General features: G+C 43.5%; 1 protein-coding gene across 1 annotated transcript; it reads right to left on the bottom strand.

Annotated features, from left to right (window-relative positions):
* Positions 1-9,065: 9,065 nt before the first annotated feature.
* Positions 9,066-11,091, bottom strand: MELLADRAFT_36075 (uncharacterized protein; the record flags this gene model as incomplete). Its single annotated transcript, XM_007410009.1, has 6 exons — positions 9,066-9,118; positions 9,209-9,384; positions 9,462-9,626; positions 9,723-10,120; positions 10,202-10,462; positions 10,525-11,091. Coding segments are annotated over 6 exons (1,620 nt in total), but the record flags the coding sequence as incomplete, so codon positions are not given.
* Between the last annotated feature and the right edge of the window lie 2,238 nt (positions 11,092-13,329).

Below are 13,329 nucleotides of genomic sequence, written 5' to 3'. Positions count from 1 at the left end.
CTTGCAGATAGTCCTCAAGCTCGGTCTTAGTTGAGGCCTGAGTACCTATGTTTGATTCCCCAAAAAGGTTGTATTCATCGGGCTCGGTGTTAGTTTCAGTCACGTCAGGTCCAGGAGTTACATCTTGAACATCTGAATCGTCTTCTAATCGAGTATTGAAAGCAAGATTGATGGCCTCCTGTGCAGAAGCCTCATGATCAGGGTAATGTACAGCAAAAAACTTCACCCGAAAGCGCGGGTTGAGAATGGTAGCCAGCACTATGGCTTCACACTCAACCGCCTCGGCCTGGTACTTAGAGAGCCATTCAATCATAATGTCAATAGAGTTTTGATGCTGGGAAATGTTGAAGATTCAGATTGGTGGGATGTAAGTTCGGAAATAACATGTTTGTACTCGGCTAGTACGATGCATCCAGTGGGTCCGTTACCCTCAACACGAGATGTAGCATTGACAAAGGTCTATCATATAATAAAACACCAATTGTCAGTATATGTCAAAGAAAGGCCAGAGGCGAAAGATACATCTTTACCTTTAATACTTTGTTTACCACCTCGACTGCGTGCCACTCTTCTGGGGAGATTGTAACACCCTTGAAGAAACAGGCCTCGCGGTCGGCGGCAATCATCGAGTTGATGACCTGGCAAAATCAAAAGACCGAATGTTATTATCATATCAATTAAAACACTTAGACTTACCTCTTGTGCCTCCAAAGCTATTTGCCAACTTTCGTAATGACTGTTCCACCTGGTCTTACAAGGGCGTTTGAGCATCCTGCCCTCGTATCCCATACAGATGGAGCGTGCCTTGAAATCGCAGCGGCGAGCTGCGCTGCTCGCAATCTGGCCTAAGATTGTATCGACCTACACAATCAAACGCAAAAAAAGACTAAACATTCAACATGAATATATCTAATGTTAGAAATTGTGGACTGACCTTTGTAAGCGCCAATGCGACCACATCGCCTGGTACATCCTCATCTGGGCCACCATCATTGCCTTCAACATCATCATCATCATCATCGATACCATCCGGGGTCCCAGGTAGCCCATCCGTGTCTTCTTCCGATTCGGGATCATCGATTTCAAGCTGGTCCACACCATCGTTTACCTCGAGTGCTGGATTCGGAAGAGGGACTCCATGTGGAGTGCTTGGTTTGGCAGTCGAAACCTTATGGCCGAGTGCCTTCAGGCCATGACCAACTACCAAGTTCAATTTATGTGCATAGCATCAAATGTGATGTGTTGACCCATCCCATTCAACTGGGTCTTCAGCTAGCAAGAACATCGATTGGAGCTCGTTTGCCATCGTCACGTTGTTGCCGCCACTGTCGGTGGTCTGAGCCAACATGCAAGTAAGTCAAACATATGATTAGCCTGGATTCATAGCAACAAAAAAGGTAAGAGAAAAATATCTTATCTTCTTGTGAAGCCCGTGTCGTACCAAGAATCGGCCAATGGGTCTGGCCAGAAGCGCCCCAAAATGCCGCCAACTTACCATCTTCAGCGTGAGGTGGCTTGATTGATAAACCCAATCACTGTTGATGTAATTCGCCGATGCTCCCACAAAGGCGTACCGATTGCCTTTGGTAGTCCACACGTCATGAATAAGACAAAATTTTCCTTCGTTTTGCTGAAGATTTTCATATATGATGATCAATAACTTTGCCGAGATCAGAAGATAAGTGAAACTTTGAGTTACATACCTTAATGTTTGTGATGACCCTATTGTGCAATCCCTCAAACAGATGGACCGATTGCTGAGCTGCCCATGTTTTCAATTGCAGTTTGGCACCTCGATTGACGCTGTGAAATGACGCCCGAAGTAAAGGGTCTTCGAATCGAATCCAAGCTAGCGCATGGCAAACTACCCACATGACTAGGATCATGTTGACCAAGTCGACTGTAAATGGTGGTCCAGAAACAAAAGCATCCAAGGTTGAAGACTTGGCTAGCTTTTTGTCAGCCTGCTGCTTTTCGGTGTACAAAAGTGGAAGCATGACACCAGCTGCAATGGCCTTGTGATGGTTGATGCAGTGTGGTCGTTTGTCGCCACCGTCACGGTGACCCCATAGGCCCCAGTACGATCGGTCACCACCAGTTTTGTCAGCCCTGAGCCCTGTGTACAGGACCACAGACTAACAAACACACATGTAAATATATGTAATACATATGTAAATATATGAAACTTGTCTAAAACCATAAGAATTACAACTCATGGCTCAGTTTCAAGAGTCAATTAAGTAACAAGCCTTATTATGACTTAACCAGTAATAATAAACCTAACCCAAACCTAACTCAAAGAAAAGCAAACCTAAGCGCCAACCACAAGTTGACGCCTAGGTCTAGAATATATAAACTCCTCTTCTTCCCACTTTGGAAGAAGAACCAACTTATTATCATACCACAACTCCTCATCACATCTTACTTGATTCTTTACCAAGAATATTGAGTATAGTGATATTGTTGTATCTTGATTATTATAGTTCTACTTTTATTCAGGTTATTGTAAAACCTCAAGTGGTGTTCTGAGCTGGTGGGATAAATAGCTAACAGAACAAGCTTGGAATTTACAAAGGGTTCCTCTGTACAAGAGTCTAAAGTACCCCGCGGCACCTCTGAATCCTCAGAGTCTAAAGTACTGCAGGCTCCAGAGTTGTAAGATCAACCAGAGCTCCGAGTAAGATCCTTAGAGGGATTACTCAGCCATCCCACTGGCATCAAATCCTCTCCTTAGAGGTCAACTAACTGCAGTCTTCACTTGGGTGTACCAGTGAAGACTTCTTCCTAGTCCTTTACACACTTCTTTTTAGTGAAGAGTCAGCCAGAAAGTAGCTGACCCCTCACAAGTGTAAGTCTTGGAACACCATCTACACTTGTATAGACGATCCTACAAATAAGTTCTTCAAGTCAGCAATGATACTTGAATGAAACAAGCGGAAAACATAAAGGAGAGAGACGGACTTACCACTGGATCATGAAAGTACGCAAGGAGGTCCAGCACCCGTTTGCTACGGACCACGTTATAGCCTGGTTCCCCGTTCATGTTGGAACACACGAATTCGATCTCAGAGTCTTGATCAAGATCGACATGGGAAGGGACCTCAAAGGCCTACATATGACAAGGAAAAAAAAGATACGAGTTCAATAACTCTGGATTTGTATATCTTAATGTAGTTGAGACTACTTACATCCACATTGCGTCTCTTTGCTGATCGAGAAGTACCGTTCGATGATCGAGGAGTCCCATTGGAGGATGCAGATGGTGATCTAGCACGTTTGGCAATTGAAGAACGAGTCTAACCAAGCAGAGTAAACATATAAATGTAAGCATTGGTCTTTTTTTCATCTCATTTCAATTAGTTCAGATATAATAACTTACCTTGCCTGCTTGGGACGCCTTGGACTTTCGTTGTGTTTTCTTTTTGATCAGCGGAGTCGGAGGTCGAGGAGATGCCAACCAATTGGCAAGAGGTCCAACTGATTGATCATCATCATCATCAGTCGTATCCTCAGGCGTAGGTACTGTTTGACGAGAGTCGTTTGGAGATACTACAAAACCTGGCTTGGGTTGAGAAGGGCTTGGGGGACGAAGTGTTCTGGTGGAAGTCTGACCCGGAACCTTGAGACTAAGTGAAGATTTTGACAAGGTTTGTGATGAAGATTTGGAAGGAGCCATGATCAAAAGGAAGATATCGAAAGATAAAAAAAAAGATATGAATAAGATAATAGGCAACGAGGAGAGTAAACGAAGGGAACGAAGTGAAGATCTGAACATACCTTAGTCGGATTCTGAAGCCGGTCATCAATAGGTTTGAAGTACCACAGGTCAGCCAGGAGGACCAAATTGATCGATCTTGCCAGGGGTTGTCCATGGTTTCGAGATCAGTCGAAGCGCCACTTGTCGCTGTTGGGATTGAGAATGGATGGTGTGGCTTGAATCAAACAAAGTGGGATGAAGTTAACCCTGTACCCCTTTGACTCCTGGGTACAGGGTTATTAACCCGCTATATTGCGATTTGGGAATGGCCCCGGCCCATCGCGGAGCGATGGCCCCGCTCTGGGTTTCTCGGCCCTGATTAGCGGTGCGGAGGCCCCGCTCTGAAGTGACGGAGCGCCTAGCGGAGGAAAACCCGCTAAAAAACCGCTCTGCAACCACAATTTGTTGCGGAGTGGTTCCGGTATTGTATGCACCAATGAAACATCACATACCACTTTCACTATCCTGAGACTCATGGCTGTAATCAAACTCCACAGGCGTATCACGGGAACCAATTCCGGAAGAGGGATTGCTGGAATCAACGTTTAGATCCAAGATATCGCCAAGGGCGAGCGGTTGAATGTGGCGTCCACCTTTGGCAACATCCACATGGGGTTCAAGCTGCTCGGGGTCCGGATGGGTCCTGCAATTGAGAGGTATGAAACCAATCAGTTCCATCAATTTCAAAAGCACCAAATTGAACAAACTGACAAATAAGCTTGACGAGTCGGTTTTTGAGAACCTGGATTGCTGCTACTAGGCTTGGAAGGACGAGAAGGGGTCTTGGGCATTTTGATCGAAAGATTGGAAAGAAAGTGGTGTCGATTGTTTGACACTGCAAAAAGTAAGAGACAAACAAAAGAGTCGGAAAGAGGGATGAAACAGGTGCCTGATTCCAGATCCAAAGAGGGCAATCCAGAAAACCAACGACTCTCTATATGGTGGGCAGAGTCCAATTGGAGAGGCTTGCCACCCCACCCGATCGAGGACCATATCATCTGGAATTGTCCAGTTGAGATCTGGGAATGCAAAAGTCGTAAGAGAAAGTTGCAACGTTCTTGAAAGTTGTTGACAATGAGCAGGTTAGTCAAAGACCCAAGCCTTAAAAGCTCATCTGAGAAGGTTTAGGTGACAGCACGGCCAGCTTACTTTTGGCCGGTGCTGCGCCTTGCACGGTCCACCAGGTGATTTCTTGAAATCAGAAATTTCAAGACTTTTGAAATTTACTGTAACACACTGTGGAAAGTTGGGACACTACATATCTGTCGCATCCCCTGTCTCTACTATTGGCACTTGATCAACAGACAAAATATGATACAGTCATTTAAGAAAATGGGAAGAGTGGAGAACAGAAAACCAACATAAGGCTACTTGTTTTCTGGATTCACTGAATTCATAGTCGAAGGATTCCCATTCCAACACTCATCTGTCCTTTTGTGCCTTTGTTACTTCTTGACTTTTCAATTGGCGGTGCAGTGGGATGAGAGTTCTGTATTCCATTGATGACCTGTAATAAGATTATCATGTTATCTTGTATGCACATAGAATGTTCTTGTTTGAAAACACAAAAAGTGAAATTGGAGTTTGATTTTGTTCAAGGCAAACTTGGTCCGCTTTGTCTTTCATGACTACACCCTACTGCACCATCTTCATGTTGTACCTTGTACAATTCAAAACATTCATGATTCATGATTCTAGCCATGAAACTATCAAGTGATTGAAGTCAAATTAAAAAGCTCATCTTGTTGCAGTTGAAGTTGGATTCAATAAGTTTTTAGAGATGTCCAAAGATTTCCTTTCTCTTTCCACTCCCAGTCTGCACCTGATCATCACTTTATCTGATTAACTTGAAGGTCTTCATTTTAAAATGTAATATCACTCTCATATTGAAGTTGGTTTGGTTGCTTCACTTCTCACTTTCTACTTTGTCTTTCTTCACAATCTACTCATCCATCAAGTGGGGTACAATCAATTTCTCAACATCAGAATTTTGGTCAGTAAGTGCTCATCACACCATACATTAGATTCAAATTTGATACATTCTTATCATTGTCCTAGAAACCTTCCAAACCAATACCAAGAGGCATATATAGACTCTTGATTCCTCCAAGTTCAACAAGAAATCAAGTTTGATTGGTTGAAATCAACAAAAGCCTACCATGCATTTGATTGAGCCTGAGTTGTTGTCTTCCTAATCCTTCTGCATCCACTTTTGATTTCTTCACCTACACATACTTGATTCTCATTCAGGTTCAAGACTTTCTATATCATTTGTATCAACAAGAATTTGATTGCCTTCTTGACTGACTGCCCTACTTCCCTGCTTGTGTTTTGATTACTTAGCCCAAAAGCTTACTCACTCTTGACAATCTTCTTGATTGTTAATTTGGGGCATAGGGTTACTCGTGATATTTCCACTACTTGGTCACTCTATTTGAACCTTTCTTATCATTATCTTTCCATATAGTTGTGCTCATTTTTGTGTGACTTCTTCCATGCTATTTGTAGTACTACATATATTCTGATGAGATCTAACAACATTTCTGTCAAACGTTGTTGGTCTACACCCTTGACCTCAATGCCCAACATTGACAAGGATCCTCAGAATATCAACTTCAATCCAAATGTTAATCCACATTCAAAAAGTGACACTTCTGCTAGGGTAAGCTTAGCATGCTTGACTTGTTGGTGAAGATTTCTTCCCTTTACCAATGTTTGACTTCTTTAGCATAGCTGTTGGTATCACCTACTGAAAGTGTCAATTGTTATTCCATGTTTAATGTATCTGATTCTACTGGATTGCTTGATGGTTTATTGCCTTGTTCTTCTTTATTCTGAAGCTCTTGTAAGGTGTGTTGTAATGGCAAATCACCATGTGCTTCATGTGTCTCTTCAAACCGGTAATGTAGGAGGTTTTTAGAATGAGTCACTTGTTGTGTTACTGCCTAATTAAAATCACAATCTCTATCCAAAACGATTTTTGATCAAGCAAAAGGCCTGCATAGTTGAACATCAGAATCTCAAGACGGATCAACCCCCTAGCACAGCATTCCAAGCCCACACCAATTCTCCTGATTCAAGAAGAAATTGTGCCCCGCCTCTTCTTTCCTCTCCATTAATCTCAGTGTATGTTTTCACCGAGGCGCATATGTGACATATGAATACATGTATAGTGGGAACCATCAAGAGCCACTTAATCACATAATTTTTCAAAAAAGATTGCCAGAGTCACAAATATCACCCAATTCGGGAATCAAGATATTTTTGGGGTCCTCCGGTTCAGGGATCTTCAAAAATATCCTCAGAAGACCAATTTTTGAAGTTCTTGTTTTTTTTTGATTTCTGACAGTCAAGAGTGCACCAGATATAAATCAGATTGTTTGTTGTAATTACAAATTACCTGGTCCGTGGCTTCTTGCCTCTTGATGATTCCCACTATACAGGGCTTGCCATCAGATTTAAGTTAAAATTGAATCACTTTCAGTTGATGTGATACATCCTATTGCATCACTGGTGGGTTTCAATCACATGCAACCTTGGGCCAGCAACACAGCACACCACATCAAGCAAATTTGCAGCTGTGTTGCACCACAACAAGTAACAATTGGCTGTGTCTCTTGCTACAGTAGACTCTGATATAACCAATCCCCCAAAAAATGTATTGGTTTTCACAGAGTATAGGTTTTGTCAGAGCAAATTTCACTGAAAATTGAAAGAAAAATGGCCAAAAAATTATTGGTTTCCCAAGATTATTGGTTTTGACAGCTATCAGGCATGTCAGAGTCTACTGTACATTGCAGAGGGCACCACAACAGCAAATGGGGAGGTCTAGTTGTGTGGTTCCCCTCCTGTTGCACAACACAGCATGCACAACAGCACCAAAAAATACAAATCAAGCTCTGGACACGGGCTGTAACACAACAAGTGTTGTTGTGGTCCAGAAAAATTGTAGATTCCAAGGATCTTGTTGCACAGCAGTAAAGGCCGCAACAAATCTGCAGGATCCAGGCTGAAGTACAGACCCAAAAGTTGCAATGTTTCAGCAGTGCAGCATGCAACAGGGGCATTGCTGGCCCAGGGTTGTCACATCTTCACTAGAGCAATGTTGAATGATGTGTGGCTTGAATCACTTGCTGATCTTGTGATTTATAATCACACATTCATTAGATGGCATTCAGTCATCTGCTATAACATTACATGAAATCTTAAATCACTCCAAAGACATGCAACATTGAGTTGCATCCCTATTATATCACATTGAAAGATTGCTATCTTTTATCACAATTGCAAATCCTTTATTTTAGTGCATACCATGTGATGTAAAAATGTTGGCTGTGCTGACTGGGAGGTCTGCGTGTTATCCATGCTACAACATTGTATGCTTTTATACAGAGGAATTAATGTTATTTCATCAAGGTATCTGTAACTACAGGCAAGTTTAATTAAAGGCATGGTAATGAATTGATTGATATGCTCATGTGGTGTCATTTGGTGTCACATTCATTGAATTTGATATCATGATAGATTGAAATAATGTGAGAAAGTCATGACATAATCTGTGCAGTTGTTCAAATTCACAAAACTGACAGGCAATAACTCCATGTGAAACCAATGGCTTTTGCCAGGCCTGGGGCTGACAACACCACAAAATTTGGTTGGCACCAGGTTGGGGCCAACTCATGCTTGTCACAGTGGTGTGAGCCAGGCTTACACCACACCAAACAATAATGTGATCAACCTACACATCAAAACAGATAGAAGCGAGTGTGCCACTATACTATACTAGTATAGGTATAGTTGTATAGTTTGAATTCATACTATACTCAGTATAGTACAGTTGGAACTATACTTTCCTCAACTATACTCAGTATAGTATCAAATGATCAACTATACATGGACAAGGGTTACACAAGTTTTCCATCAGCATGTTCAACTATACTGCACAGTATGATATAGTATAGATAAGTATAATTGTACTATACTATACCAAGCATAGTTCAAGTACAGTAGTTGAACTATACTATACCAAGTATAGTATCAGTATAGTATAGTATAGTATAGTGGCAGCCTTGATAGAAGGCAGTTGATTAAGATCAAAAGATCACAGGAGATTCAGATAATTGTACATATATTCCAAAGCATGAAACATAATCACAAACCACATAAACAATATAGAATTACTATTTCATATATACGCACTAGAAAGATGTTATGACAAGATGGATGCATAAAAGTGATAGATGGTGAGTTAATAATACAAGGAAGTTTAAAACGCTTGGTCAGAACAACTGATCAGCGGGGTGATTAATCATGGGCTTGATGTAAATTGGACTGGCATCCCATAGACCACTGGAGCGGCACCTAATCAAAAATTCACCGTGAGTTGAACATATATGAAAATTGCTTCTATCTTATGTGTTCAGACGGATATAGTGAGAAAAGTCAACATACCGTTCAAATAGCGCAACTGACAAACAGATCTTGATTCAGCAAGAGCTTGACTGATATTGACGGGTTCGCGACTAGGATCGTCGGGAGGATGAAGTCCAGTCTTTTTGAATAGGTCCATCGCCAATCGATCGATGTCTTTATCGGTCACATCCCAAAGATTTGCGACCAGAGAAGGGCTTTTGAGTTTGCCAAAAGTGATAAAAGATTCATCAACGGCTCACAAGCTGGCGTTCGTCATAAAAGTATTACTCACCACCCAGCAATCATATAGGCGTAAGGCGTTCCAGATGGATCAAAGTCCCCTTGATCCTGAAGCATGCCGGAGGAACAACCCCACAACATGGTAACAGCACATCTAGGCAACTGCTTGATGTTAATTGATCGAATGTATTGTTCTGCACCCCCATGTCCAAAATAGCTAAAATCATCTCGCGGAGAGGTAGCAAGGAATCAGTTCATACTCGTTATTGAGATATGCGGGAGACTCAAGGATGTAGGAGTGAGATTATCTCACAGCATCAAGTTGGACGTTGCCAGGCCCTGTTTGACTTCTTCCGTTGATGGTGATCGATTCTTAATTCCATTCCAGCCTTGATGGCCTCCGAGCCATGTTTCAAACATAGTCTGAGTACTGATCAAATCGCCACTGGGGTTCAAGATATATGCAGTGCGTGTCGCATCAACTGTCATATTTGATGGTGAGGTCAATTCCCCCAATGCGAGCAATCGATCCCTTAAAAAGCTCAGGGAAGGTATCCGACTAATTGAATGTCCTCTGAGATGCGGAAGAACTTCCCAAGGGAAGCCTTGTAGGTTTTTGTCTAGAATCAAAAATAAGTGTTGTTTTGAGCTCGCCTCCTTTGAGTGGGGCTTTAACATTTCTTTTTGTATTTCTCGTAGCTGACAAACAACCTGAAAAGACGAGGGATCATGTCAGAGGTGAAATTAATAGTCAGGCCTGATCTAAGATTGTGTTCTCCGTGTCATGCTAACCTGGTCAGCGTCAACCTCGTCACCAATTACTGGCGCTTCGTTGATTTGATAACAGTCAACGGCAAATTGAACCAGATCTTCGAGGTCTTCATCTCGACAGCTAATAGGGAGTGAGGTGAAGGCATTGATGACATGATCGTCGAGTGTGCCCGAAAATGTAGTCCGATCTTGGGAACAAATCAAATGTTCTCGAAATACCTTTTCTAACGCGGCACCCAGTGCATCGCGATCAGGGATTGAGTTTGAGCAACGTAAAAAACCCTGCATAACTAGACCGTCAATGAACTAATCCAGTGAGCGACATAGCAAGATTGAGCGCGTACCTTGCAGCCCCCTAACCAATGATTTTCGATGTTTTCTACCAGTCTACGCATTCTACCGTCAAGTTCTTTACGTTCCGTCCACCAGGTCACCTTTTCATCATGTCCAGATACATGTCTAGCCCGTTGAGTGGCAGCATTGCTACAGCTAACAATGTTCTGAAGTTCTTGAAGAGCCGTGGATAATGTAAACAAGTCTTCTTCCCCCTCCCTTCGGTTTTGACGATTCATAGGGAGCTTTAGTACCAATGGGTCCGTGGCGTTGTGATGCTGAACAAGAAAGAGGCTATCTCGGTCTTGTGACAGGTGCAATGACGCAACCCGCCATTCCGTGGGAAGATTCTTGATAGGGCGATATATTCCTGGATGGTCAGCATCCAACATGTGATTCTGCTGCACTTTGACCCAATACTGGCGAGTCAAAGTACACCCGGCATCGTCGCGGAGTGGAATGCTTCTTGGTGTAGCCGGGGCGATGGAAGGCCACGATATGTCATCGACCGAAGTTGGACCATGAAGCTTTGCACGTACAATATCCAACATCTCCCTGCGCAAGGTGATGCTAGAAGCAAAGTCTGGTGAAGTAAGGCATCAACAACCATGACCAAGCAACCAATCAAGATTGCCATAGAACACGACGACTGACCCATCAAAGCAGCTACTTCGCCGGCAGCGTTTACAGGTGCTCGACCAAGGATACATCTAATGAACTTGAGAGTCATCAAGGTACAAACAGTCTCTTGGAGGTTCCAGACTGTCGCACATTCGATGGTACGTTTGCATAGGGTGTGCTCAATGATCTTAATGGCTTGTGATATCCGGGGGATGTCGTCTTTCTTTACAGTGGATTTGATGACTGAGGAACTCTGCGGAGGGATCGCGATCACTGAAACGCAGAGAAAACGTCAGACACTGGTGATGTAGGGAATTTGTAAAAAAGCGCACTGGCTTCGGGCAAGACACCCAACAGAGGATCGACGCGATAACTTTGAAGGACGTCATCCAATTCGGTAAGGGCGACCAGCGTCGTTTCGAAGACCTACGGATGAACATGACAATTTTTTTAGCGATGACCCAAGCTATATGCAAGCCGGGTCTAGCGAACCTTCTCTCGAGCCCTGTGAGGCATTTTTGATAATATCAAGAGGTCTTCAGCCAAGTCTTCTGCTCGACGTCGATCACGGGACACGCGAGCTGGCGATCAAAAAGATAGATTTTATCAGAATGCGTACTCCGCTGTAAAACATTGAGCGCATCAAATGTACCTTGAACATAGACTGCACGGGCAGCGATTGTAGATAGGATACAGCTGAACTGATCGAGTGCGCGAGTGGGTGGACAGGATTTCAGACTCAATGTTTGGACGGACTTTGAAAGACTGAAAGTAATAAACAGTCAGCAAATTGCCAACAGCGGTAGTCATGATAGATAGCGATTTACTTGGTAAGGTCATCGGAGCACATCCCTTCATCTTCAATTTTCTTCAAGATGTGGCATGTCGCAGTACTGTGCTCTCTTGCTTCATCGTACGACTTCAGTCGATATGACAAGGAGCTACGCAGTCTCCAAATCTCGGCAAGCTCAGGACTAGTCTCCTCACCCAATAATGCGACTGCTTCCGCAAGTACTGTTCGAGCATTATTGTATTCGCCCTTGAGGGTCATCATTTCTGCTTGTAACCCCATCCCACTAACCTGGAGCCGGATAGAGCCTATCTTCGTAGCGAACTGTAAAAGTTGGGTTAAATAACCTTCAGCCATCCGAGGCGACCCTTTGGTCAAGTATAGCATTATGGCTCTCTTGAGGGCTTGAGCCATTGCGTCCGCTATCTGCCAGGTCAGTTCACCAACCGGGTGACTCTCCATAGTCATCATACCCGGCCTCGTTTCTCGCTGTGCTTCAGGGAGGGGGACACAGTCTTTTACCCCGCCACCACTTCCAAAAACATCTTCCACTTTGCCTTTAGACTCGGGCGCTATGGTAGGAGGACTCGATATCCGTAGTATGTTGGAGGAAGCTCGATGGAAGAGACGTATGGCGCGTAAGATCGAATCAATCGCTGAGTTGAGATCTCCAGTGTTTTCTTCCAGGTACGAATACGTCGACGAAGCTAGCGCACTCATATGAAGTGCCTTTGTTCGCTTGATTACCCGATTAGTGCTTGATGTCTGGGACTTGGAGGTTAGCAAATCATCATCTTCGTCCTCAGCCAGGGTCCAAATCGCGTGTGCTGATGTAAATGTTGTTTTGGCTTGGTCGTACTCATCAATGTCAGATAGGTATCGGGAACGTAATAAAGTGAGCGCGCTTTCAGAAGCCCTTGACACAAGTATGGATTCCTTCGAGCGAGGGACAGGTTGCGTTTCAAGAGCATGACCGGCCCGCTTCGTGTCCTCCAATTGCATAAAGGTCAACGATAATTCGGTCTTCGTGACCGTAGCACCCTCAATTGGAATTGGGTCATCGAGATCTGATGAAGACCAGCGTTCGTAAATTTGGAGCAGAAGTTGAAGTACTGCAAGCTTTGAGTGAATCAGACCATGAACAGCTAATACATGACTGAACAACCGCAAGTGTTGCAGGTGCCGGTCCAAATCGTCGAGAGGTTGATCCACAGGAGTAGAATTCGATTGCCGGTCTACTTCACAGCTCATCGGTTCTTCATCATTATCAGTTGATAGCTGCTTACCGACTGTCTTTGCTGCTCGGAATGTAGTTTTTGGAGCTGGGGTCTTCAAGGGGTTAGGCAGTGTAGAAGTCGGAGGATCCAAGTTGCGGGTACGAGCTGAAATATTTTTGCGACGTGGT

The sequence above is a fragment of the Melampsora larici-populina genome (assembly GCF_000204055.1).
Source record: "Melampsora larici-populina 98AG31 unplaced genomic scaffold MELLAscaffold_18, whole genome shotgun sequence".
Taxonomy (NCBI): domain Eukaryota; kingdom Fungi; phylum Basidiomycota; class Pucciniomycetes; order Pucciniales; family Melampsoraceae; genus Melampsora; species Melampsora laricis-populina.
Note: the sequence above shows the minus strand (reverse complement) of the source record. Positions and strands in the feature narration are given on the sequence as shown.